Source organism: Kryptolebias marmoratus, linkage group LG6 (assembly GCF_001649575.2).
Source record: "Kryptolebias marmoratus isolate JLee-2015 linkage group LG6, ASM164957v2, whole genome shotgun sequence".
Classification (NCBI taxonomy): Eukaryota; Metazoa; Chordata; class Actinopteri; order Cyprinodontiformes; family Rivulidae; genus Kryptolebias; species Kryptolebias marmoratus.
In genome coordinates this window covers 9,772,567-9,799,431 of record NC_051435.1, presented here as the reverse complement: position 1 = coordinate 9,799,431, position 26,865 = coordinate 9,772,567, and the positions used below count along the sequence as shown (strand labels likewise).

At 40.7% G+C, this 26,865-nt stretch overlaps 2 protein-coding genes across 3 annotated transcripts; one reads left to right on the top strand and one right to left on the bottom strand.

The window, feature by feature from the left end:
- On the top strand, nucleotides 1-19,159 carry LOC108240778 (collagen alpha-2(VI) chain-like). Of its 2 annotated transcripts, none has more exons than XM_017424520.3 (28): nucleotides 1-336; nucleotides 3,339-3,518; nucleotides 5,198-5,808; nucleotides 5,897-5,917; nucleotides 6,493-6,558; nucleotides 6,650-6,703; nucleotides 6,800-6,844; nucleotides 7,191-7,217; nucleotides 7,300-7,326; nucleotides 7,415-7,459; nucleotides 7,539-7,592; nucleotides 7,813-7,875; nucleotides 11,988-12,050; nucleotides 12,148-12,201; nucleotides 12,285-12,320; nucleotides 12,407-12,469; nucleotides 12,662-12,724; nucleotides 13,011-13,073; nucleotides 13,238-13,300; nucleotides 13,377-13,427; nucleotides 13,521-13,619; nucleotides 15,418-15,480; nucleotides 15,568-15,603; nucleotides 15,684-15,729; nucleotides 15,816-15,968; nucleotides 16,295-16,750; nucleotides 16,835-16,873; nucleotides 16,958-19,159. In XM_017424520.3, the coding sequence occupies exons 2-28, from the start codon at nucleotides 3,344-3,346 to the stop codon at nucleotides 17,557-17,559; spliced, it is 3,138 nt and encodes a 1,045-aa protein (XP_017280009.1). In that variant the 5' UTR covers nucleotides 1-336; nucleotides 3,339-3,343; the 3' UTR covers nucleotides 17,560-19,159. The 2 variants fall into 2 exon arrangements, with proteins under 2 accessions (XP_017280009.1, XP_017280008.1); XM_017424519.3 differs by having other exon boundaries at nucleotides 3,339-3,527.
- Nucleotides 18,808-26,865, bottom strand: xrcc5 (X-ray repair complementing defective repair in Chinese hamster cells 5). The gene is made up of 21 exons (XM_017424521.3): nucleotides 26,733-26,865; nucleotides 26,292-26,405; nucleotides 26,010-26,193; nucleotides 24,887-24,935; nucleotides 24,641-24,763; nucleotides 24,251-24,430; nucleotides 23,997-24,111; nucleotides 23,580-23,718; nucleotides 23,356-23,468; nucleotides 23,187-23,249; nucleotides 22,963-23,100; nucleotides 22,776-22,866; nucleotides 22,240-22,370; nucleotides 21,088-21,284; nucleotides 20,803-20,893; nucleotides 20,620-20,689; nucleotides 20,337-20,446; nucleotides 20,091-20,187; nucleotides 19,858-19,925; nucleotides 19,709-19,783; nucleotides 18,808-19,516 (listed from the first exon to the last, which is right to left on the bottom strand). The coding sequence occupies exons 1-21, from the start codon at nucleotides 26,745-26,747 to the stop codon at nucleotides 19,502-19,504; spliced, it is 2,178 nt and encodes a 725-aa protein (XP_017280010.1). The 5' UTR covers nucleotides 26,748-26,865; the 3' UTR covers nucleotides 18,808-19,501.

The window sequence follows — 26,865 nt, the reverse complement described above, 5'->3', positions numbered from 1 at the left end:
GCCGGGGGAGTGCATGGGGTTTGCTCTTTGGAGAGCATCACTCTGTGGCTCGGACATCTTCTCCGGTCGGATAACGCAGATGAATGGCCGCTTGCTGTATTTACTCAAATCCACTTCAAGCCTCCAGAACTGCGTCTCTGTTTTCAGAGGCTTGTTTCAGTCCAGCTGCCGTCCCACACAATAAGCCCCACATCTAAACATCTGAATCTGGGCCGAGCCCCGGATGGGACAACTGATGTGGTAACATTCCGAGCGAGATGATTATCTGAAGCTTACAGTCTCTGAAAATTACTTGAATTTCCCGACGCAGTTTACATTCCTGGTGCTGTTGACGCGGTGAGTAACTTGCTATTTAATATATTCTTCTTATTTTTCTTGATTAAAACATTTCAATGTGAGCTGCACTAATAAAAAAAAAGTGTTGAAAATGAAACTGTCAGATCTGTACTTGGCTCTGAAGGTTTTAAAGGTCTCTGCAGATAAAAAAGTAGGATTTTAAAATGTTTTTTGTATTAGTGGAGAAAAACTCTCAGCTGAAGTGGATGTTGTCCAAAGAAGCTCACCTTCCAAGTGTTTGAATTTGAAACTCGGTGGCTGGGTTTGTCAGGAACGCCTCAGTAATATGAGTGTTTTTGTTGTTGTTTTGAGCCATTTTTTGTCCTTTATCAGGGGAAGCAGATGTGTGTAACCTTCAGCTGTTAAAACCTGACTAAAGGGAAGCAGATTTTAACTTCCCAGCTTTTTGCAGGTTAATTTCCAGAGCTGGGTCCCGTTTTTTCGAGTTTATTTTTATGTTTTTAACTAATAAAGTGCAACTAAAACTCATAGGTACTGTGCCTCTGATAGCTTTAAATTTTGCTTCCATAGATCCGGACTCTACTGTAATCTTTTGAAGCAAATCTTTAGACTTTCTAAAGGTCTTTTAAAGTTTTCTTTTAACTCATTTTCTGTCCGGTCTTTGTACAGACAGAATACCGTGCAGCCTGCAATATAAAAAGTAAGGAAAGTGGACAAGTAGAGGACAAACGAAAACAATGTCCGGCCTGAAAATCCTGAAACTGAACAGTATCTGAAAGTCATGTCTTTAGGAAAAATCCTTCATCTTTCAGTCAATTTTTTGCAGCTAATTGCTCTCTGAGGATCACTTATTGGTGCTAAAATACTTTTTTATGTCAAACTGTGATATTTGTTGTACTTTTAATTAAACTAACCAGAGAAACTGAAACCATCATGTTTAAATTCACTGAGTTGTCTGTCATGTTGTGACAAAACTTGTTCAATCAGTCATTGAGTTTGGGAATCTTTTAACACCTGAATGACTCAGAGTTTAGTGACTTAAATGAAAAAAAAAACTAAATATTTGTCTGAAAAATGGTGAGGGATTGAATTCAAAAGGAGAGAAAAAGCAGCCAAAGTCCAAAGGAAGAACTTAGAAAGACCTTCAGAAAGTTTGAAGAACTACTGATTGAGAAAAACTATCAGAAACTCAGGCTAAAGAAATAAAGGATTTGTTTGCACAGAACTGTATGAATCCAAAACTCGCCCACTAATGGTTCTCGATTACATTCAGTTTCTTTTCAACATTAGAGTGTTTCCTGGGTTTGGGGTTTCAGCTGTTTTCTTTACGTCTCAATTCTCTAAAGAGGAAATAGGTTAAGATCCCCTGTTGCTCCTTTTCCAGAAAAGGATCCATTCTGTTTGTTTTCAGGTCGATCGTTTTACTCCGAAACTCAGAAACGCTGCATGTTTTACGCTCCAATGAGCTTTTTCTGTCGGTTTCTGGTTCTTCTGTCCGAAAAACAAAATGTTCTTCTTGCTTTAAGTTCTTGCCAAATTTTCTGGTTTTTTTTTTTTTTTTTTGCTCCTGCCTGTCAAAGGTTCAGAAAGCAAACGGAGTTGTTTCATTTTTTATTCTTGACTTGAAGTGGCAGCTTCTCAGAGCCTTCAAAACATGTTTAGGTTCTAATTCAGAGAGATATTTATTTGGTTTGTTTAATGCTTGGCTCCTTAATCTGCTCAGTGTATGACAAGATGGTAGATTTATTATTTTAGGAGCAATCTGTTGGGGAAAATACAAGTTATTTATGTTTCTGTTCATAGTTTATTCAACTGAATGTTGTTTAAATTTGGTGATGAACTCTGGTGACTTCAGCTCAATACAAAAAAACTAATCTGAGCATTCAAAGTCATTTAATGCTGGAGTTTTCGCCTCAGTGGAATTAATTTTATGTTTCCCTGAACCTTTGAGTGTTAGTAGAATAAACATCTGTGTTTGTGACAATAAATACTGACAAAAGCCAAATGCACATCGCCCACCACCTTTCATGCCAGAGTTTCAGACTAAAATCATCTTACAGTATGTTGAGAAATGAAATGTTAGCACTCTAAGTACATGTTGGGAATGACTCTCAGCTACTACCATGTCAAAATTTAGCTCAGTATCTGTAAAATTCACTGAATTATACCTGTTTCTGTGTTGGCTCATGTTGATTCGCTGTGGCAGCCATCTTGAATTGGATTGACTACAAAAGTTAATCAGTTGTAGATGCTCATCCAATGGTTCTTTCCTCAAAGTTTCATCAAAGTTCCTCCAGTGGTTCGTGAGATATTTTGCTAACAGACAAACAGGGTTGCCTCTAAGAATAAATGCTCAATTTTTAAAAGGAAAATCTTGATTCATGGTTGGTGCACGTGTTGTGAATGACTCTCAGCTACTACCACGCCAATTTTTAGTTCAGCATCTGTAAAACTGACTGAGTTATAGCCAGCTTTGCGTTTTCTCATGTCAGTTGGCTGTGGCGGCCATCTTGAATTGGGTTGACTGCAAAAGTCAACCAGTTGTAGATGTGTATCCAACGTTTATTTCCTGAAAGTTTTGTTGAAATCCATCCAGGGGTTTCTGAGATATTTTTGCAAACAGACACACAAACACGTTAATATAATCAATATAACAGGATTACAGTAGTTTATGTACTTCTCATCTATTTATTGTTCATATTGGATAATATTGCAGTAGTAAAAATATTCCTGCTATCATCAGACCACACGATATTTCAAGAGTTTATTAAACCAAATCTGTTGCAGTTTAAGGCATTCCTGCTGCTGACTTTAGTTTTAATTAATAAAAGAAAAAGCAGAAGACAGCAAAGAAGTCGATATAAATATTCCTCTTGGTGTTTTTCTGACATTGTTTGAAGCAGAGATAAACATTGCTGAGTCGCGCGGAGAAAGACGCCTTCTGTGAAGACTCATTCCTCTGACAGCTGCGTCCTGAAACTAAAAAAAAAGAAAAGGTTTGGACTCGAACAGTGAAATTTAAATCTCCTCTGTGCTTCCAGGGGAAATGGTTGGTCTCCATCCAATCATGACCGTGTTATCAGGGTTCATCTGTCTTTGGCTGCTCCGAGCTGCGGTGGCTCAGGTCGGGCCTCGCGGACCCAGACCAGTACCAGGCCGGGGGGACAGTCCAGGACCAACTCCGCCTCCGCTCCCACCTGAGCCCACACCGATACCTGAAGGTTGTGAGAGTGAGTTCACTCAGTCCTGGTTTTAACAGAGCAGTGAAACGCAACAATTGTCATAGACTTCAGTATTTTTTAGCTTATTTTGCTTTTTGTTCTTTGTTTGGTGTTTCTGTAATTCTTTGTTATTTCTTGTTCATCTTGTGTTTTAGTTTAGTTCTTGTCTTTTGGCTTTCTGTGTTTTCCTGTGTCACCATTCACCTGTCCTCAGTTATGCCTGCCACGCCCACCTCACCTGTCTCTTGTCATGTTCCCAGCTGCAACTCATTTTCCTCTCACCCTCTGGTCTTTAAAGCCGGCCTCTTTTCACTCACTCCTCACTGGTTCGTTCCTTCTGGTTGTTGCTCGGCGTCTCTGCTGTGTGTCATCTTTACGTTTTTGTATTTTTCAAGCCCCGTCCATGCACTTTGTTCCGTGTTCTCCGCCCTCGTTTTGTAAGTTTTTGTAATCTTGTTTTTTGCTGCCACGTCAGCCTTTTGGTTTCTTTCAGGTTTTGTAAATAAATTGCATTCTGGGTTCGCCATGCTCTGCCATAACAACAATTGTGGAAAAGTTTAGGAACCTTAAATACTAAAGGGAGGTAAAGATACTTCGTAAAAGTGGTTTTGAGACATTTTACTGTGCAGATAAGGTCAATATTACTCATGCAGATAACTAAATTTAAACCCGGCAAAGATATCAGACTTATTTCAGGTTAATGTGCTCAGAATAAAAAGTAGCATTTAATTTGTGTACTTGGGTTAATAATCCTCGTGCATTGGTGTTTTGTGACTTTAGTTTTGACCTGTTTGGTTTTTGCTTATCTGATCACATCATTTCCTTGTTGATTCCTCGTGTACAGTATGTCTTCTGTTAACTTCCTGTCCCTCCCAGCAGGGAAAAGGTCGCCTTCTGTCGTGCTGTTTGCTCTTGCTGCCTGCTGCTTCGTCCTCTTTTGTAGCCGGTTCGCCGCACAGACAGCATTATGTTTATTTATTAAAATCTTTGTTTTTGCTATTTTATTTAATTTCTGTGTTCAAGTCCATATTTTGGGGTCATTTACTCACTGCCACGTGACACAAAGGTGTGTTCAATAACATAAACATGCATGATTGTTTCCATTTTATTTTAAAAATAAAACCATTTTCTCTCAGGGTCCAGACAAACATTCACAAGGTTCTACATTTATATCCTATTGAAGTAAAACTGGAGCAACAAACATACCTTTTTTGAACCTTTACTTGTGTTTTTTAATGTATATAGAGCAGGGATGCAGTGCTTTGTGGGGATTTTTTTAGGTAATATTTCAAGATTTATGTTTATTAAAGATAAATTGATTTGGTTGTTTATTATTTGTACCTAGACTGAAATTCTTTGTTTAATCCTATCACTGTTTTTTCAAATGCTTTATCATTTATTGAGCTCCTCTTATATTTGCACAATATTTCCGTTTATACTCCAGCTCTTGTCCTGGCATAGTTAATACAAGAACAAACATTACAATAGGGGTTTTATTTTACTTTTGTCAATATTCCATCAAGTTTGATAAAACTCTGCTTGATAGTAAAAGCAGAGTCTTGATGAATAAAGAGTCAAGCACCAAAAGCAAAATAAAAGAAATCCACTAATATGTCAACTCTTACTTTATTGTAGGAGTTATTCTTTATGACAACAAACATTGTTCTCGTCTCTATCAGAGCTCATCGACTGCCCCATCAAGGTGTACTTCACCATTGACACCTCAGAGACCATCGCCCTGCAGGAGTCCCCGCCTGGCAGTCTGGTGGAGAGCATCAAGGAGTTCACCAAAATATTCACCGAAAAACTTGCCGACGAGGAGTACAGGGGCCAAATCCAGATCACCTGGTCCATCGGAGGTTTGCACTTCTCTCAGACGCAGAAGGTCTTCAGCCACTTCACAACCAGAGAGAACTTCATCAGGAGCCTCAGCCGGATCAGGTACCTGGGCAAAGGCACCTACATCGACTGCGCCCTCAGAAACATGACCCAACAGGTGACCCAGCACTACTATTCGGGGCCGAAGGCCGCCCTCTTCTCCGTGGTCATCACGGACGGCCACGTGACCGGGAGTCCGTGCATGGGGATCAAGATGATGGCGGACAGAGCTCGAGATCAAGGCATCCACATTTTCTCGGTGGCGGCGTCCAGGAGCATCGATGAGCTGGGGATGAGGGATATAGCCAGCTCCCCCACAGAGGTGTACCGTGACAACTACATCGTCATGGAGGTCGTTGGCGGGAAGCCCAGACTCAGCACCGAATCCATTGATCAGATCATCAAAGTCATGGTGATCTGAGATCTTCATTCCTGGCATTTCAGATTTCATATTCATTTGTTTCACCCCCTAATCGCTGACTGTTGTTTTTGCTTTGCAGAAATATCAAGCCTACTTACAGGTAAGAATCAAACAGTCAGTTTTTATCTGTTTTCAGACGTTTATGCTGCTCTAAGAGACTAGCAGTAGGTCCTGAGTCTGTTCAGGTAAAAAGAATCCCATTTTTGACAGATAATTTCACCCAAGGAAAGAAATATTGGACCCATTTTACAGAAGCCAACTTAGACCAACAAATAAAAGGAAAACCAATATTGTTCAAGACATGTTTGTGTATCAGCAACATGTTTTTTGTTTTTCAGAAAAAGTTTTCAAAAAAATTACAAAGAAATAGAAAAGGGATGGATAATGTAAATTAAATTAGACACTTAGATTTTGAAATGTATTGAATAGCTGCCTTTTCTCAACAATAATATCCTACAGTGTTTATTTCAGTCTGCTGTCCACACGGAGTTAAAAATACATTATCCAATAATTTAATCATTATCCAACACTTTAATGGAGATGGTAAAACATTTTGATCTGTACATACAGCAGATAATCTTTAACAAAAACTAATAATTAAAAAAGAAGGTGTGGGAAAAACAGCTTCAGTGTGTCCTATTTGCTATATTTTCATGTTTGTCTTTAAATTTACAGTGTTATAAACCTACTTGTTTGGCGGTTCCTGGGATCCCGGGACGAAAAGGGTCGTCAGGTCCAAAAGTGAGTCTTAAAAGAGTTAAAACTACAACGAGTCTGTGTTTATTCCTGCTTACATGTTGTGTTGAGATGTAAACTGTTTCATTTTTTTTAGGGAGCAAAAGGAGACAGAGGTAAGACTGGGCAAAAAGGTGAAAAAGGTAGACAGGTATGTGGAAATTTCAAACATAATTGACCTAAAGATCATTTAAAACGCGTGCATTCGGTCACAAGTTGCTGCTGAATTTAATGTTTAATATTTCAGGGGGATCCTGGGATTGAAGGTCCCATCGGACGTCCCGGGTTAAAGGTTTGCTGAGGCCGTTAGTTGCTGACTTTTGGTGCTGTATACCAGTGGTTCCCAAATGTTTCGGCTTTTTCAACCAACAAATCAAAAGTCGAGGAAACCGACTCCAACTTTTGCAAGAGCCTTGTCAAACATTACGTTTTTTTTCATCTATTCATGACCACTGTTTTTATTTTTTTTTTGCAAAAATATTTGCAAAAAATCTGTAATTGGCAATCATTTTTTCGAGTTAATTAAATTTCTGCAGCTCTTACTTCCTAACAGCAGCTTTAGGAACCACTGCTATATACCGAGGTTACAAAATGCGTATTATTTTTGAAATCTTATTCATTTCTTTCATTCTGCTTAGGGGGAAATTGGTTTTAAGGGTGAAAAGGTGAGATTTCAATGTTTCTGCTGTTCTGTTTTCTGTCAAACCAAACTAAAGTGAGTTTAACGGGTTTGATTCATCCCAACAGGGAGAACGGGGATTAATTGGAGCAAAGGTAAGGTGGCGTCCTGTCACGTCTGCCTACAGGTTTTCATATATTCAGCTCTGTTATCCATTATTCCCGTTTGTGTCCACGCTGTCAGGGTGTGGCCGGAGCGCCTGGAAGGAACGGAACCGACGGACAAAAGGTGAATATTAAGATGTTTGTCGCCACAGGTAAAGGTTGTATCCGCTGATGTCACACAAATTCATTTTGGGAATTTTCAGGGTAAAATGGGCCGAATTGGAGTTCCTGGTTGCAAAGGTGATCTAGGTGACAAGGTAAGGTGGATCTTTTTTATACAGAAATATTTTTATATCATGTTTATAGTCCCAGTATTTGATGCTAAGCTGAATAAAATCATAACAATAGCTTGATTATAAGAACTACACTGGGAATGTTAATTTTCATCATTTATCACCAATATGGCTGTAAAGAGATGTCAGATTTCAAGCTTTTTTTTTAATGAACCAATGATTCTTTGTTTTTATCGTTTTGAAGGGACCGGATGGGTACCCAGGAGAATTTGGCAGGCCTGGACCCCCAGGTGTTGAAGGAGAAAAGGTGTGATTCAGATCAAAACTCAGATTTTGTGATTCAACACACACACACACATACACACATAAATGACCTAAGTGAAAGTTTGTTGTTGACTGACAAAGACTAAAAGGAAAACCTAAATGTGACCGCTACAGCTGAAGAACGGCAAGAATAATTTTCAGTGTAACGTGATAAAAACACCAGCTGAACAATGTGCTCAAGCAGAAAGTTCGATAATATTTTCGAGGACAAGATTCAGAGCAAATGAAAACGGGTCACACTGAAGCGAGAGGGAAAAGAGTCTAAATCATCACTTTTAAGTTTTATGTCAAAACAATTCAGTTTTTGGTGTTTTTGTTTCTTAAACCTTATCTCATTAAAACTGAGCGGCTCAAGAACTTCACCGCTTGAACATTTTGTACCTGGTGTTCTGAAAAGAAAAGGGAAAAAAACCCTCACAGGTTGGGTATTTATAGATAAGGATACCTCAAGGATGGGAAAAAAGCAAAAAATGAAAATAAGTAGCATAAAGAAAACGCTGTAAAGAAATAGAGAAACTTAAATAGTACAGGTACTATTAAATCCTCTCTCAGCCAAACACACACACACACCTTATCCCAAAGTATTGTGACCCTCAGACGCTGACAGATGAATCGTTGATAACCGATGTTTCATAATGTCAGTGCAAAGGATTACTACCTTAACTTCAGGAGTTGATATCACTGATATCCAACGACCTCCTCATCACAATCAGCGTCTTCTCCCAGTCCACCGGTCCAATAACACGTCTGCTGTCCTTGACCCCAGAGTCTCCAGCCGGCCACGCCACCTTCAGACACTGGATGTCCACTCAGATCCAAAAAGATTTTTTTTTTTGCAAACAAACGTCCCGGTCTCTCATTGCTTAGAGAGCCCCTGTCCTTTACCCTTAGAGCTGCAGCTCTGCAGTCTGTGCATATCGCCCACCTCCTCTGGCCTTGACAGGAAGCTGGTGTCGAAGCAAAGTCAGGCCCACAGGATGATGCTTCACCTCAGCAGTTGTGTAGGAGCAGAGAGGTGGGGGTCACTGGGCGGGTCGGAGGTGGTGAGAGGAAGGTTCCTGAGGTCAGCTGACCTTTTCCTGGAGTACCAGAACTGACCTTTCCCTCCGCAGGACTCAAATCACATCCTTTCCATCAGGTTATCTCAGAAAGAGAAGAAGAAAATAAAAATAAAGGGTTAACACAACTCTCAGTGAGTGTTTAACACAAGGGAGGAAGTCTTCTGGGGTGTTTCTGTAACAGAGTAAATGTTTTAAAATAAACTGAAGTCCTGGGACTTCTCACACACACGCAACACAGTCAGTCTCGAAACAAAACACATTTTCTCTTTCTTCTCAAAATAATCTGAGCCCCTGTTCTGTAAGGTCCTGAAACTGTGAACACAAAATAAAAGAAAGGAAAGAAAAACAGTTTTCGCCACCCAGAGGTAAAATGAAAGCTGATTAAATTCACAGATACAGTTTGCTTTTTTGCTAATGTTGTTTTTTTTCCCGTTTTTACATCCCCTTCAACTACAGATGTGAATTCCCAGTGTGACATCAGACAGTTTCAAATTTATAAAAACAAAAAAGTAAAACTCAAACTTCTCACCGGGTTATTTCACAAGCAACCCTTGTTTGTTTACTTGTCGTAGGGCGGGTGACAAGCATTCCCCAACGTCTCTCTCCTTGTGTTTTATTCCCAGGAAGTTAGAAGACGAACTGAGTTCTGTGGACCCAGTTCTGGAAGATTAATCTGCCAGATGTTTGTTTGTGACGCCAAAAAGTTGTAGAATTTCAGAAATAATGAGGTGGAACGAGTCAAAACTGTGTTTTGCAACTTTTATTACAAGCTTGCTAGCAGTGGACACAGGTTCATATGGAGTGTGAAAATCTGATGAAGTTGAGATCATATTATTAACAAAACAGAAAATATTTATTCATTCCCATAATTTCCCACACAGTCCACTGTGGGTTTTCAGGAACCGGCAACTGTTTGGGTTTTTCTGACCCCAAAGTGCTTAACAGGTCTACCTGAACCCACATTTAGTCGATGGGTGTGCAAGCAGACATCTCAGATGAGGGGAAGTTAGTTATTTTAACTCCTCTTTATTCTTCCCAAGAGGAAGATCTACCTTCCTGTCACTCAGACACAGACATGGTCTTCCAAGAGATCTACCTTCCTGTCAGTCTGAAGACTCGGATAAGATCTCCAGCCAAACGGTGTCAACCAGCTCCCTCCAGCCCCACAATAAGACTTACCTTCTGTTCCTTTCGTTTAGATTTACTAAGCCTGCTGGTTTTACTCAAAAGAAGTCTTATGTGATTAATTTGGAGTTTTGAGTTTCTTTATGAGGATCGTGGATTTTTTGCGGTCGGTCCTCCCTTCTCTGTAATCTAAGGTTGAGGACTGGATGCTGGAAGGTTATTCCAGGATGATCAGTCACTGACCACTCCGTCACCAATGGCCGCTCCAGGGATCCTGCCGCCAACGCCAAGTTGTTGTGAAAAACAAAAATAATCCAGGCTCGAACTGAGACTCTTCTTAGGTTTATTACACTTGTCGACAAGTGAGAGCAAACACATTCTGAGAAGCTCAAACTAACAGAGTGTTTTTCTGTTTATTTGTTGCATGCTGGGAGTTTCCCCTTTACATCCGAGCAGCTGGCTGCATCAGAACTGTGGGATACTCCAATAGACACGATCCCTGAGACAGAATCTGGTTTAAACCAGTGGCGTCTAAGACCTTCGCCGACAGCCATGTGCTGAGAAATACAGACTGGTTTTCTCTCCAAGTCTACAAGAGCACCGAAAAACATATTCTTAAAGGTTACATGAGTGCGTCAAACATCATTAAAAGTTATACTTTACCTTAACATCTATGAATGCAGACTTCCTGTGCCAGGAAGGATGTTGATTGTTAGGATGGTGATTTGTCAAAGAACTGAGGCAGAAAAAGCAACAAACGAAAGTGCTGGAAACAGACTGAGAAACAAAGTAAAAACTAAATGAAAACACACGCATCGCTCCGCACAAACACACTCTGTTCAGTGTAATTATCCAAACATCTGTGCTCTGAAACCTGAGGGAGTGAGAGCAGCACCTTCACACAGGTTTTTAAAGACGGAGCTCTCCTCTGCAGTTTGTTCCTCTAAAGTTTGACTTTTACTTTTTGAAAATGAGGGAAAGGAAAGACCGCTGGGAGCTTAGTGCGAGTGAAACTGAAAACAGAAACAAGCCAACTTTATTAAAGAGCAAAATAAAATCTGAATTACAGGAGTTGTATATCTGAATACACAACATGTAGCCTGAACCCTGAAATGTCCTAAACCCTGATCTAAATCCCTTTTAACTGTGTTACATAAACATAACAGAGGGGCGACAAGCATTTAACAAATGGTAAAGTGCTTGTTGGTAATTTCTCTATTTATTTAATCTCCAGTATTTAACTTCCTCAACTCTAAAACCGCTGCAAATCTTACCTATATTTCTTATTATCACACAGACACTCATGTAATTGTTTAATTAATCCAGTATCTCATGAACCACTGGTTGGATTTTGGTGAAACTCAAAAAGGGCATCCCTAGATATACGTCTGCAAATGATTAACTATTGGAGCGAAACCAATCTAATGGCCGCCACAGCTTGACTTTAGCAAACAACTCAGTCGTTTTTACAGATGTTGAGTTAAACTGCGGTGTGGCAGTAGCTGAGAGTCATCCTCAACACATATTTTGAGCGCAAACAGATCGAGTGATTTTTTTGTTTAACAGCGGGAGGATCTCCGGTCTCTTGGCCAGAGAGTTTTATATGAATATTTTGTCTGTTAGCAAAATATCCCATAAATGAGAGGAAGGATTTTAATGAGTCACTGGGAGACCTGCTTCTATAACTGATCAACCTGATTCAAGATGGTCGCCACATCTAATCGACCTTAGTGAACACAAGGATGGTTATAATTTAATCAGTTTAACCAGAATTGAGCTAATATTGGGTTTTGGATGTTCCACTTGAGTCAAACATCCACGTTTAGTACTTTAGATCTTGTGACTTCTGCATTTTAACTCTAAATATACAAGTATTTTGTTTGTTTGTTTGTTTATTTTGTTGTTTTAGGGTGACCCAGGTCTCCCTGGAAAACCGGGCCCTCCTGGCCCAGAGGGTGAAAGAGGACCACGGGTAATTTAAAATTTAATATATAGTTCTTTTTTTCTTTTTTGAAGAGGTTTTCTTTTGCTTTAAAAGCATCGACAGTGACCTGATCCCTGTTTGTTAGGGTGAAAATGGAAATCCCGGGAATCCAGGGCCACCAGGAGGAAAAGGGATTCAGGTACATTTCATTTTAATTTAATTTCCTACAAAGTAAAGTAATATTAGAAAGCTGACTCTTTTATCAAATCATCTGTCTTTCAGGGATCTAAAGGCAGACTCGGACCAAACGGCGACCTGGTATTTCGTAACGTTCCCATTTTTAAAAGACATCTTTTTGAGTTATAGAATTTATAAACTTTTTTAGTTTCGTTAAATTTGAACAGGGCAGGAGAGGAGGTCCTGGAGTAAAAGGGGCAAAAGGACCTAATGGACAAAAAGGAGCAAAAGTATGTTAACTTTTTAAAAGAAATCTTTCAAACCGTTTTGTTTCATGGTCTCAGTTTTGGATTAAAAACAGCTTTGTTGAAAACTTTTCACACATTTCCTTCTTTTCCTCCCACTTCTTCTTCCATTTTGTTGACACTGAGCAATAATTAATAATGTGGTTGAAACTCTGACGCGTTCATTTATATTTAAAGGGTGAACGAGGACCATATGGAGAACGGGGTCAGCCTGGGGAAGAAGGATTTAATGGAGCTAAGGTGAGGAGATCACTGTGGGTGGACTTTGGCGAACAGATGACTCAGTTTCATTAGAACTAAGCTGGCCTCACTGGAGAAAAATTACTGGATTTACAGTTTCAAGAACTGCCAAAATACATGAACTGAGTCTGTTATTTAAAGACGAGACTCTCCAGATGAACTATAGGCTTTTTAAAATGACTTGTCCAGCGCGGTTTCTTGCCAAACTCACATCAGAGTGAGTAATCCTGTATGTGGGGGCTGGAGTCAGTGTTCTGTCCGGTAAAAGCCTTTCTGTTTCTGTCAGGGAGACCAGGGACTACCAGGACCCAGGGGCCAGCCGGGAGAACCGGGCCAGCCTGGAGGAAATGTGAGTTGTTAGCGACATCACCAGTTTCAGATAATCGCCGCTGCAAGACAAAGGTGGACGATTATGCTTAAGCTTCAGCATGAGAGGGTTATATGGGCGATATGCATTCTTTCGAGAAAGGCTTGGCTTGTTTTGAGTTGATGCAACTTTTTAATCCCCAACAGGGCACTGCGGGACATCCAGGAGATCCTGGACCAAGAGGAGACCCCGGTTCACTTGGCCCAAAGGTGAGGAGAGTGAACAGCAGTAAATCGGAGCTTACGTGTAAATTTGAAGCACTGATTAAATTTCTTTCTACCAAAGGGCGACAAAGGGCGAACAGGATTCGGCTATCCAGGACCGAGAGGACCCTCCGTACGGTTTTCTGTTTAAATTAAAAGATTTCCCGCTTGTCCTGGATGCTCGAGCCAAAGTTAACTCTGGTTTTTCTTTCTCCCCCACCCCCAGGGAAGTACAGGCGAGCGAGGTAACAAAGGGCCCAGAGGAAGCAGAGGAGAATGTGGCGCTAAAGGGGAGCCTGGAGATAATGGACCTGAAGGAGAACCGGTAAGAATAACGACCAAATGTCCAAAATGGAAGCGCAATTTGGGACGTAAGCAGAGATGCTGACCAGATATATGGAGAATGATGTTTGGTTTCGGTAGCTCTGCTGAAACGGGAAGAAAACTCTTATCTGAAAATGTTTGCTGAGCAGCCTGTATTTAAAGGATTGTTTCACACAAGAAGTAAAAATAATAAAAAATGAAGTCATAAGGCCATGTAGGCTCACGTAAAACTTCAAATAGACTTTCGATAGCCAAAATAAAAGCCTCCTAATGTAGAGTGGCAGATTTCATAATGAATTTTGCATTAATCTAATCATCTCTTTGATGCTGAGGATGATGAACTAAATTGTGAAATGTTGCATGTGATTTTTTTTTTTTCTCCTCGGGGACTAATGCACTTCTCTCTTTGTACGCAGTATTTCATCACATTTAATTCATTTTATTTTGTGTCGTTACACTAAATCTGTTGTTGTCTTAATTAGATCTGAGAGGCAGGACACCTCCTCTCTGCGCCGTCGTAGGATTTGTCCCCACGGGATCACTTTGACGATTTAGCTGCAACCTTTCCTTGCCTCCACGTCTTCATGAAAATCCTGCCTCCGCCTCAGATTAGTTCCACAGAAAAATGCCTTTAAAAAAAGGATTATCTACAGATATCTGTGACATCATCTCATCTTTTGTTTTTCTAAAGAAAGTAGCTTAAAAATAACTTTTAAAAGCAGGCCTGAGGTTTGGCTTTGGTCATTGTTTTTACATTATCGCCCCCTGCAGAAAGGCGAAGGCGGGAAATACTGTTTTTGCCTGTGTGTGCATCTGTTTGTGTGTCTGTCTGCCCGTCTGTTAGCAAAATAACTTATGAGCGACTGAACATTTTAATGAAACTTTCTTGAAATAGTCATCGCTTGTGCATCTACAACTGATTAACTATTGGAGTCAATCCAAATCAAGATGGCCGCTGCAGCTAATCTACATTAGCCAACACAGAATGACTAACTCAGCCAGTTTTACAGATACTGAACTAAATTTGACATGACAGTAGCTGAGAGCCATTCGTGACCCATACTGAGTGGGACCTCATCAAGGTGGTGCATAACGTTATTTTCAAGGTTTGACCAAAAACGTCATCATTTCTCAACCAAAGTTGATCTTAGTCTGAAACTAAAGCATGAAAGGCTGCAGGTGATATGCACTTCTGGGCCTTTATTGGCTTTTGGACTTTTAAGAGATTGTTCACAGCCACAAAAGAGGTTTGATTCATCTTTAAGAATAAGAAAGAAACCCTCGAGATAAAGTCTGTCAAATCCTCAAAGCATCAAACTGAAAAGACCTGCAACGTGTGGCTAAATGTCACTGAAAATTAAGCAAAATTAAAAGAAAATATTTGGGGTGGACTGGCCTTCTCGGGCACCGTGGTGGAAATGAAAGCTAAAGAAACAAAGCCCTGGTGATTGATTTAAAAGGAGCAGCTTTTAATTTAGATATATCAGAAACAATAACAGCTGCAGAGATCTTGTTCCACCATCAAAACCCCAGAAAATCCATCATCACCACCTCTTAAGAACAGCTGTCAGGTTTCTTTATCTGTGACTCATGATGTCTTTGTCACAAGAGACACAGGGAATTTTTTAAATCAGCAGTGAAGGAAATAAAAACAACTTTTAAACATTCGGTGAAAGTTTGTAGCAGAACCCTTTCAAACGTATGCAGAGGACAATGTGAAGAAGAATGACTCATTTCTACTTAAAACCTGTTTCCTATGAGCTGTGAGTCACTTCTGGTGAAAAACGTTTTGCGTTCAGGGAGAACCAGGCCCGCCAGGAGAGCCGGGGGAGCGAGGACCCCAGGGAGACGCTGGAAAGGATGTAAGCATCTGTGCGGTACACACCTAACCGTGCACGCTGATTTCAGCTCAAACCTTACACCTCAGTCCTTGTCTTGTGTTTGTGCAGGGTGGTCCGGGACCCATCGGCGATCCTGGGCTCACTGTATGTAAACTGAAAAAAAAACAAATAAAACAATCAGTCAGTCAGTGTGTCCCATCTAACCTGTATGCATGTCCCTGCAGGACTGCGACGTCATGACGTACATCAGGGAGACGTGTGGTTGCTGCGGTGGGCAGATGTGATCATTCAAGCACAGCTGGACAGATGGCGTCTCTCAACATGCTGATCCGCCTCCTGTGTTTTCTCTTCCTCAGACTGTGAGAAGCACTGTGGAGCTCTGGACATTGTGTTTGTGATCGATAGCTCGGAAAGTGTTGGGCTGATGAACTTCACCCTGGAAAAGAACTTTGTTATCAACACCATCAACAGGATGGGGTCCATGGCCTCCGACCCTGCATCACCAACCGGTAAACAGAGTTAAAGCCTTCAGCAGACACAGATATAAGTGTTTGAAGCATTTACATTAAGTTAAAGGTCGGAGTTCAGTATTTTTTCAGCATAACACAAAATTACAACGACGTTATCCGTGTAATTTACTTCCCCTATTGGTGTTTTTATGATCTATACCTTGTTTAAGAGACAAGGTATAGGACAAACGACAAAAAGGGGACATTTATGATGCTTTCTTTCTGAGAACATTTTTAGAATCTCCTGACGATAACATTCATGCAGTACAGTGAAACCAGCCTTAATCCTTGAAGCAGGAATAATCTAACACGTCTTTATCTTCAAGGCACAAGAGTTGGAGTTGTGCAGTTCAGTCATGAAGGGACCTTCGAGGCCATTCGTCTTGACGACCCAACCATAACCTCCATATCGGCCTTTAAAATGGCAGTGAAGAATCTGCAGTGGATTGCCGGGGGCACGTTCACACCCTCTGCTCTCAGATTTGCCTATGACAACCTGATTAAGGGCAGCAAGAGATCCCGTGCCAAGATATCCGTCGTCGTGGTCACTGACGGCCGCTTTGACCCTCGGGACGATGACAACCAGCTCAGGTACCTTTGCAACGACCCCGACGTGACGGTGAACGCCATCGGGGTTGGAGACATGTTTGATAAGAGACATGACAGTGAGACCCTTGTGTCAATAGCTTGCAACAATAAGAGCAGAATCACTGAGATGAAGCAATACACCGACTTGGTGGCTGAGGATTTCATTGAGAAGATGGAGACTGTGCTCTGTCCTGGTAAGACGGCTCTACTACAGCAGGATGATTATAGGTCCAACTTAATATTGGTCTAACCTGCAGTTTGTTTAACTTCCCTCCCAGATCCAGTAATTAAATGTCCAGATCTTCCCTGTAAAACTGGTGGGTTTCCTTCATGGTTTGGTTTTTAGTTTAGTGCTGAAATGAAGTGCGTCTCTGTCAATAATTTGTCCTCCTTTATTTCAGAACTAGACGTAGCTCCATGTGTTGGACGACCCGTAGATCTGGTAATTCTTCTGGACGGCTCCGAGCGTCTCGGGATGGAGAACTTCAACCAGGTCCGTAATTTTGTGGAGAGTGTGACACACAAACTGGCAATGGCCAAGGGGAAGAATGATCGAAACTGGGCTCGTCTGGCACTGATACAGTTTGGCAAAGAGGAGGAAAATCAAGTGGCCTTCCCTCTAACACATGATCGTGACGCCATCGCTTCAGGTCTGGCAAGTTTAACATACCTGGATTCTTCTTCAGCCGTGGGGCCTGCCATCATCTACACCATCAATAACCTTGTGGGTAAAGGAAGCACTCGCAAAACGAGGCGTGGTGCTGAGGTTTCGTTTGTTTTCGTCACGGATGGCGTCACTAACGGCACCATCCTGGATGAGGCCGTCAGTGCGATGCACAGGGAACAGATTGTTTCCACTGTGATCGCCACAGGAAGTGATGTTGATCAAGAAGTCCTGACAAAACTAGCTATGGACAATCAGGAGGCCATCTTCAAAGTACAAAAATTCTCTGACGTGCTACAAACTAGGATGTTTAACCGTTTCATCCGGTGGGTGTGTTGAAAAGACTGTGCTCATGTGAGCATCGTACTGGTGCTAGCATTGTAAGACTTGCTGAAAGTTTAATTCAACATGGTGTATTTCCCAATAATGATGTAAACGTTTCACTTCAGCTGTAGAGATCTGAGGCTACAAGGAGATGACAAAATGACATACAGTACCATGCATAAATCTGCAAAAATATTAGTTTTTTTACTCTTTGCTTTCAAGGAACCAGACTTTTTGTGATCTTTTCAAGTGGTTCTCAGCTCCTCAAGCTTTCTGAATGTCTTTCAAAGTTACTTTTATGACTTTTAGCTGCTTTTTCATTCATTTTCAGACCACTGCAGGATATTGTGTGGTGTGTGGTTTAAAAGAAAAATTAGGAAAATGTCAAAAGAGTCAGTCAAACTAACTGGATTTGTTGAGAAATAGAAAACAATTAATCAGACCTGACACAGGAACCAAACGGTGCATCATCTCTCAGATGATCATCTACTGCAGTGGATCCCAAAGCTGGGGCCGGGACCCCACTGTTGGTTAAAAATCAAGCTTTTGTCGATATAATTTTATAAAAACCATGTGATCTTAAGCCTTAAAGTTTGGAAATGCCATCACTGCTCTTTGGGATCCATCTTGTTGGAAGGTAAATACTATTTTAGGTGTGTCAGACTGTTATATTTGGTATTTTCATAGATTCAAACAACAACAAATAAAAAAGGGAACAATTTGTGCATTTGTGACAGTTTGCTATCGGTACAAAGCACCAAAAGATCCCAATTAAATAGTTACTTTGCTAAGCTGTTCATGTGTCAAAACAACACTTAGGACCCATTTTTTGTCTTATAACTCAGAATTAAGTGGCTGAAGAGAAATCCTCTGAAGGACACAGTGTGGGGTTGAAAATAAGTAAAAATGATAAAGACCATCTGATTTCTAAACAACTTGATTCTTACCAGCATTATTTAAAAATGTCTTTTCGGGATGTCAGCACAACTCCAACATCCGACACCTATATATTCCTGTTTGGGGCATCATCTTTGCAGACTCGACACCTTTTCACTAAGGAATAAAAATGAAAAATTAAGATGACTTGCATGGAAAAAAGGTCCAGAAATGAATCCAATTTTGCTATTAGTTTTGTTTCCACTGCACCCATGCAAGGAAAAGCAGATAAAAGAAAACAAATGGATGGATGTTTAGTTTCAAGAAGTTTTGATACTGAAACTTCTTTGTTTTTAACCAAAGTATGAACTCTTTTTTTAAAAAATCTAGTTACAAAAATGTAACATTTCCCCTTAAAACTAGCGTCGACTACCATGATGTACATTTCTTGTTCAACATCTCATTTCTCTTCATTTCTACAACAAATTACCAACGACCCGTAGAGCCACATTAGTCTCATTAATGGGAAATTCACCATGCTGAAATGAACTTGAACTCTTCTTTAAACAGACTGGTTTGTAATGACTCGTATGCACTGTAAGGTTTGCAAATAATGTCACGGCATTGTGCTCTGCTATATATTGTCACAGAAACGTACACACAAGAAGTAAATGCATCCTAATTTTATTACACGAGTCATATACTTGATCACAGATTTACTGGTATAGTGTAAAAAAAATAAAACCTGAATGGCTGCACAGAAAACTTTATTTTGAATTTCCATAAACCATACTACAAATAAAATGAAGTTACAAAAAGATTCCATACTACAAATAAAATGAAGTTACAAAAAGATTTACAGTCTGTTTAACATTTGAAGCTGATCGCAAAGCCTCTGGTCAAGTGTTTTAGAGATTATGTTCAAATAGTGCAGTTTACTGAAATGCTGCTGCAGTGACACAGTTTTTATGAGCGCTCCCAGCGGTAAAAGCAAAACAATGGACGGTTGAACTGGTTTGGTCTGGGTGGGTGCGAAGAATGATTTCTCAGCTTTCGGCCAACATTCCTCCCGCCTCTGTTCTTACATCATGTCCAGCTGCACAGAGGAGAGCAGACACAGAGATAAGAGCTCATAACCAAGGCCTTCGTGGCTTCAACACGAATGAAAGATAGCTTTAGCACACTTTGAGTTAAAAGGAGTATCTGTTTAAATTTATAGAGAGAGGAAAAAAAGTCAAATGCTTTCTCTGAAGAGAGAGAGAGAAAAAAAAAGTGCACAAACACGTACCAAGTCGTCAACATCTCCAGTATCTTCAGCTGGTGCTGCAGCTGCCTCCTCCTCCTTTTCCTCAGCCATTAGAAACTACAGGCAATTAGGTTTGAGTTAGAAAGATCGTTCTGAATTCACGCAGTTTAACGGGTTTATATTTAGGTCACCTGATTAGCTTCGTCTCTCGAAACGGTGCTTCCTTCAACCTCAGCCTTGCTGATCAACGTCACAGCGTCTGTTCATCACACAGAGAAGTCGACACACACTGAACTCTTCAACAGACTAAAGCATCATTTTGCACTCAGATCATGTAGCAGTTTCATCTCATTCCCCAGAGGAGGAATAATTTAAGAATAAAAAAAAAAAACCCCGCAGCTCCATATAAAGAGGCTTATCATACCTTGAACTAGCAGGTCCCAGAAGACCTCCAGGCCTCTGCTGGGAATGCTCCTTTTCAGGGACTGGAGGTAGCTGTTAAACAGATCAGCATTCCCCAGCTGAAGACACAAAACAGTCAAATTCGCATCTAAGGGGCTAACATACTCAATAACTGGAATCCGTTCGAGTCAGACTCCGAGGCGCCTGATCTTTAGGGAAGAGCTAAACTATGAAGTCAAACAGAAAGCACATCATCATGTTTATTTACCTTAACAGACTGCTCTCTGAAAGCCTGGATACAGGTGATGCTTTTCATGTAGTAGTGCGTGTTCTTGTTGCTAAGCAACTGCTCGATCCTGTGAGTCAGCTGCTGACAGACTGAAAGGACACGAAGGTCACCACAACCAAAGAGAGAAACATAATTACAAGGGCTGAGCGTGAGTCACTGTGGTTTATAATACACCAAGAGGTGGGTGTGTGTGTGTGTGTGTGTGTGTGGGGGGGGAGGAGGTTCAGCTGGGCAGCTCTACGGAGGAAAATGTGGATCTCACCCTCCCCGAACGGAAGACTCTTCTGCTTGATCAGAGCGCGGAAGTCTCGAGCCGGATCAACACTTCCCACCTGGTTAGATCATAAAATAGGTGTTTATTTTAAAAGGTCTGTCCGTTAAAACCAAGAGCTTTATTTAGAGTAAGTTTGCAGCGGTTATGTCAACCAGCTTCTCCGATACTTACAGAAGAAACAGAACCTTCAGCGATGTCTGCCAGGTTATACTCCTCCTCTGCCTCGTCTTCCTTCACTTTTTTGGCATCTGGCTCCTCAGAGCTTTGAATGCCAATGAAGCATGGTCAGAATATTTGTTTGTTTTTTTATATAATCAGAAAATAGTACCCAGTTACGCTGAAAAAGCTTCAATGACGAAGTCTATCTTAGCATTTCTGACTGTACTGGTGTGTTTTAAAACATGACCTTAGACCTGGCGTTCAAGAACCCCCGCCCACTCCTGAATCCAAACTTACTCTTTGCCAAAAATCTGAGCGCTCGTCTTGAGCTTTTTTTTCTTCTCCACTTCGGTGAGCGGAAACAGCTTCTTTAGAGCCTCCAGCGGAGCTTGGCAGCGCTCCTTGATGACCTCGGGGCGATTGAGAGCAGCCTCCAGCCATGGCTCCATGGCGGGGAGAGGAGAACCCGGGTGCACCACCCGGTGGTGCAGACACTAAAAACAGCAGGAAGAAAAGGTGAAACCAGCAATCCTGGATGAATACGGTCAGCTAGTAGCTGCTGAAGATATTTCTTCTAACTCAAAACTGCACTTCATTTATAACCTGGTGGTAAAAACTGTACATCCTACATGGTGTTTCATGTTTGCAAGATTTTTCTTTATAGTATTTCTGCCAAACATATGACTAAAATCTTTTTATTTAGTTCATGAAAATGTGTATCACCCAATTTAAACAAATGAAACCCAAATAATTTTAGGAAAACTGACTTAATTGTGAAAAAAATGACCATGTAGTTCATTTGTCTGAGTGGCAAAAGACTCTAAAGTTAATGATTACCTTTATATACCTTTATAATATATGTTCCATCAGAAAAATAAGAGATTTTGTACTGGACTGTGTACAAATGGAACAGCTAAGTTGAGGATGTAAAACCTTTGAATGGTTCAACAGAGAAGCGATATGTTTATAGAACGGATTCTTAAAAATATCTTCAGTTCTGGCCTGTTTTACTGCATCTGGGTCTGAATTTAACCATTTGCTCCTAAAGAAAACTGAACCTCTAGAGAAAGTGGGTCATACAGCCGACAACGACTCCCTAAAAAACAGCCAAAGAATCACAAAGTCAAAATCTTGAATGACTAAAGAAAACAATGCTGAAGTAAAACAGACATCCAGACAGAGTTGAAGGGTCTCAAAGCAGCTGCTGAGATCTGATGGACAGTAAATCGACTTTAGTTTAAGGTTTTACTAAAGAAGCGGCTCTCACTAAATACTTAAAGCAGAACCTCAACTTCTCCTGTCACACATAAAATAAACTAAAAGACAGGGTATATTTGTCTAATTTGTATACGTCTGTTCTAAAACAGCTTGTAGAAGTGGTGTTTTCTGTGGTAAATATGCAGAAAACGAACATATAACCTTTCGTGGTTTTGCGAACGTGTGCAGTACCTGGAAGTGCCTCTGGAAGGCAGGGTTGGGAAGATGGTGGGGCTTGAACAGGTCCCTTTGGTCACCATTTTCATCTTCTCCTACCAGCATCATGGAGTCGATGAGACGGTCGACAGCTGACAGCTGCAACTCTAAAAGACAAAAACAACAATAATTTACTGAGTAGATTTCTCCAACCCTGAAGCATTCTGACTTATTTTCTACTGAAATGAATTCTCAGGCAAAATCTCATTAATGAAACTAAGAAAAAAAAACACAGCTTGAACATTTATAGATTTGTAGATCTTTAAATGGGTTTTTGATAAAAAAGGATCCTTATTTTAGCTAAAACAACTCAGAGTTGTAGGAGCCCTGTGTGCAATTTACATCGGAGCAAACGTGAACAACGTGAAACAGATTTCACTCTCCGCTCTTGGAAGAAGCCGAAGATCTGAAGGTAAAAATAAACATGTGCGTTTGTGAGTGAGCCATAAAGCTGCTCCTTGTGATGTTTTTGAGATGCGGACAGAGATTTCTTCAGCGTTACAGAACAGCACCTGATGGAGCGATCTTTTTGTTGTTGTCAAGCGAAGGGAACATGAACTGTCTGAGGTCCTCCATGAAGGGCAGCTGGACGTACATCAGACACTACAGAGGGTGAGAGGAGACCCGTCAGCGCGGATTCTCTGAACATATGATGAATAAACTAGAGGAAAAACTGTGTTTTCAGGGACAAGACCCGACCTCATAGTTCGGCTTGATAAACGGGAAAGCGGCGCCCACTTGAGGGTTGCTGCGCCGGTCATATGCGTATCGAACAATGGCCACCATTTTGAGTTCATCCAGTGCACGAATAAGAGCCGACAGGGCCACTCCTGCGTGCTGCTCAGACAGAGGCATGAAAACAGAAAGAACAGGTCAGCATAAACATGAGATCAAGAAGAAATACCAGCTCTCTGCTTTCAGACCTCATCATCTCGGAGAGGAAATATCTTGACAACGCTTGATCCCATGAACTGATGGCGAAGGATCTACAGATGGAGAATAAAGAAAGACAAATTAAAGAGTAAATCAGTCATAAAGCTTTAAGTCTCAGATGTCAAGTACAGCCCCAGTCGTGATAAATAAGAACGATACCATGTTCTGTTTGGTGAAGCCCAGTACAGAAAAGCACTTCCCGTCGTGCTTGTATTTCATCTGCTCTTGATCAACTTTGGAGAAGGGAACAATGTCGCTTCCATAACGAAAACCTGCAAAGAAATTACAGTTGGAAGTCAAAAGGGATTTCAAGCAGATGTTAAGAAGTAAAAAAAAAAAAAAGCAACGACATCAGGTGCTTTGATTTCCCAGAGCGTCCTCACCTTGAATAGTGTCCTCCCGCTGCACCTCTGTCTCGTTGTCGTCGTCCAGGCAGTAGACCGTCTCTCTCTTCAAGTCTTCCTTCTGGTTGCTTTGAGCGTCAACTGTGATCCACGTTTTCTTCAGTCGCTCCTCAGTCACCTGGTGAACAGAAGCGCCATTTCTGAGTAAGGTTTATGGAACGTATTCATGAGCAGCCGTCATCATTTCTGCATGAAATGATGCAGAATATCTGAAACAGTAAACTGCCCTCAATTTTCAAGCTGCAGTAAATGAGAAGTGGCTGATTTATAACACCTCAAGAACACGATTACATCTGGAACAATGCTGCATTTTCTCCACGTTTAACCTCTGCTTCTCTTGAACATTTCTTTAAGCTGTGTAAAAAGCTTATGAGTTACACGTGAGAGTCAACTCACAGCTTTGTAGCCGACAATACGGATGGACAGAGAGCTGCCAATGGTCAGCTGACAGGGCCAGGCCATGGGTCTCCTCTCAATGCGTTTAAACATGCACAGCTGCTCGATTGCGTTCCTACAACGGGATTTAAGCAAATGGAGACTGAGTCATACAACATCTATCATCATTTACTTCTAAATGCAGACAGAAATGTGAGATCTGAAAGTCAGAACATTAACAGGGAAGATAAATTCAACAAAAAAAGCATTTTAACCTGAATGTGTAAACTTCATCCAGGCCCTCCTCCTCATCCAGACTTAGCATGATGTGTTTGACCATCTCCAGGCCACTCTTCTGTTCCCTGGACAGACCTTTACCTGGACCAGGGTCCCCCGGGTCTCTTCTGTCTCCGTCACCATGACCTTTCTCATCATCCTCCACAGGGAAAGGCAAACTGGTGATCCAGAAGAAACAGTTCAACACAGAAAAGATGAAGCAACAAAATGTAGTGAAAAGTTCCTCAAGTTCATATTTACCCAGTTGGGTAAATGCATAAAAATGTCCTCATTTTTAGACATAAATATGCAGAAAATAATATCTCAATAAAGAATTCAAGTTGTAAATAATGTCCAAGATAGACATTCAGAATAGAATGGAACCGTACAAGAACTGCAGGGTGATTCCAGCTTGTTTCAGGTTGTCAACAATGACATCCAGGTTGTCAGAACTGGCCTCAGTGTTCAAGTCTGTCAGCAGGACGATGTTCTGCCGGTCGTACCTCTTCCCACTTTAAAAGGCACAATCAAATAATCTCTTCAGCATGGTGAGCAGAATGTACACAAACTGGAGTTAGTGTTTGATTTTTCAGCGAATGGCTGGGACTTTCAAAGAGAAACAAGCAGCTTCTTACTGAGTTTGTGTTCGAAGAAGATCCATGCAGACGACGAGGGCATCCAGCCCTGTTAAAAATTAGTTAAGGAGCTTGGAGCGTGTGAAAACACAGGAAAGCAGCCAACTCAACAAATAATCAGGCTGGAAGATAAACTGTTACCTCTTTAGAGATAAATCAGTTATTCAGATAAAAACCTTCAAAGGTTTTTAATTTCAGTCGAAACAAGTAACTCAGAAAGCAAACTCTAAATAATCATCCATCCATTTTCTTTACCCACTTCTTCCTTCCAGGTTGCATGGAGCTGGGGTCTTTTTTGTAACGATCACTGAGAGAGAGGTGGGGGACACCCTGGACAGGTCGCAGGTCCATCACAGGGTCACATCGAGACAAACAACCATAACAACCATGCTCTCACTCACACCTAGGGACAGCTTAGAGTTTCCAATAAACCTAACATGCATGTTTTTACATTTTTGTAAGAATCCATATTACCCATAATTCACTGTAGTATTAATACCTGCATCCAAAATGTCATGAATCTGCTGGAGCTCTAAAAATTCAGGTTTAAACAACTTGATCGCCTGTTTTATTGTATTTTATGATGCAAATTTAGGCATCTTTCAGCAGGAAGTACAGTAAACTGGCCAAGTGAAGGACAAAAGGAGAGATGTCAGGCCTGAAGACTGATTATCAAATGTATGCCAAGTTTTCAGCTCATAGCTCTTTGTTGGTGCTAAAATAGTGCTCCATGTCTAACTGTTTCACCTTTACAGCTTTTTAATATGCAACAAATACATGAGAATAAATTGTGTTTTTGCAACAGCCTGAGTATCTGGTTGTTTGCCAGCTTGTGTGTCTGAGTTAGGTGCCTTTTAATGCTTGATTGACGAGTCAGGATAATGCAGATTAACAAACAAAAATAAACTTTTCTGAAAAAAAGTCTACAATAATTGGACAAAAGCAGTGACAATGCACCTTATGTCTGTAGAAGGCTCTGAAAATCTGTCTTGTTTGGGGAAAAATATGGTCAAATGATGGATCACTTAAGATATTCTTTCAGTGCTGTATTTTGTTCCATTAAATCTAGTTGTTAATAACTATGAACCTAAAAAATGTAAAACATATTGAACACAAAGGACACAGTCTGCCTGCTGATTCTCAGGGTGGACCTGGTTTTCAATCTCATCCAGAAGCATAAAGTCCGGCACCATGAAGTGACGATGCACCGTGATGTTCTGGTACTGGCCATCTTGCTCCAGAGGGTTTTTAGTAGAGTCTGTTCCAAACAGAACTAAAGCCAGCTCATCTTTGGTTTCTGCAAAAACCTGACAAAAAGACAAGTCCAATAAATGCTGCTGCTGATAATGGTGAATTCCTTAATGAGTCGAGGTTTGTGTCTCTTCCAGGTAAAGTGTTAATGTACCTGACGCTGGACAAACTTCTGGATGACTTTTTTGGCAGAGTCAAAGGCAGATTCTTCACCAGGAGCTGAGTTGGACATGGAGAAGCCCACATCCATACACAGCACCAAAGCTGACTGCACACAACAAACAAATCAAGTTCATGGAAATAGTTTTTTAAATAAACTCTGAGGCGCATAAAATGCATCAGTCATGATTATAAATTTATGTTTTCTCACGTCGACGAAAATCAGAACCTTACTAAGATTAAATTAACCTAAACTTAGCTTTATGAAAACATGTCTTAACATGTCTTTCTCTGACTGAACGAAACAACTTCCGTCTGTTTCTAATCTGCAAATTTAAAAGAACAAAAAAATATTTAAAGTTAAACATCGTGTATAATCACGTATTGAAGAAACAGATTTTAAAAAGTAAGAATAAATAAAAAGAAAACAACTTACTTTGGCACCTGCCATTTCTCTTCTTCTCTTTTTCCCTCTTTCAAAGCCCGTGTGTCACTTTGTTATGACTCCGGACGGAAACAGCGGCTTTCTGCTGCGACAAAAACAAAGTTCCTCTTTGCAGCGCGATTTG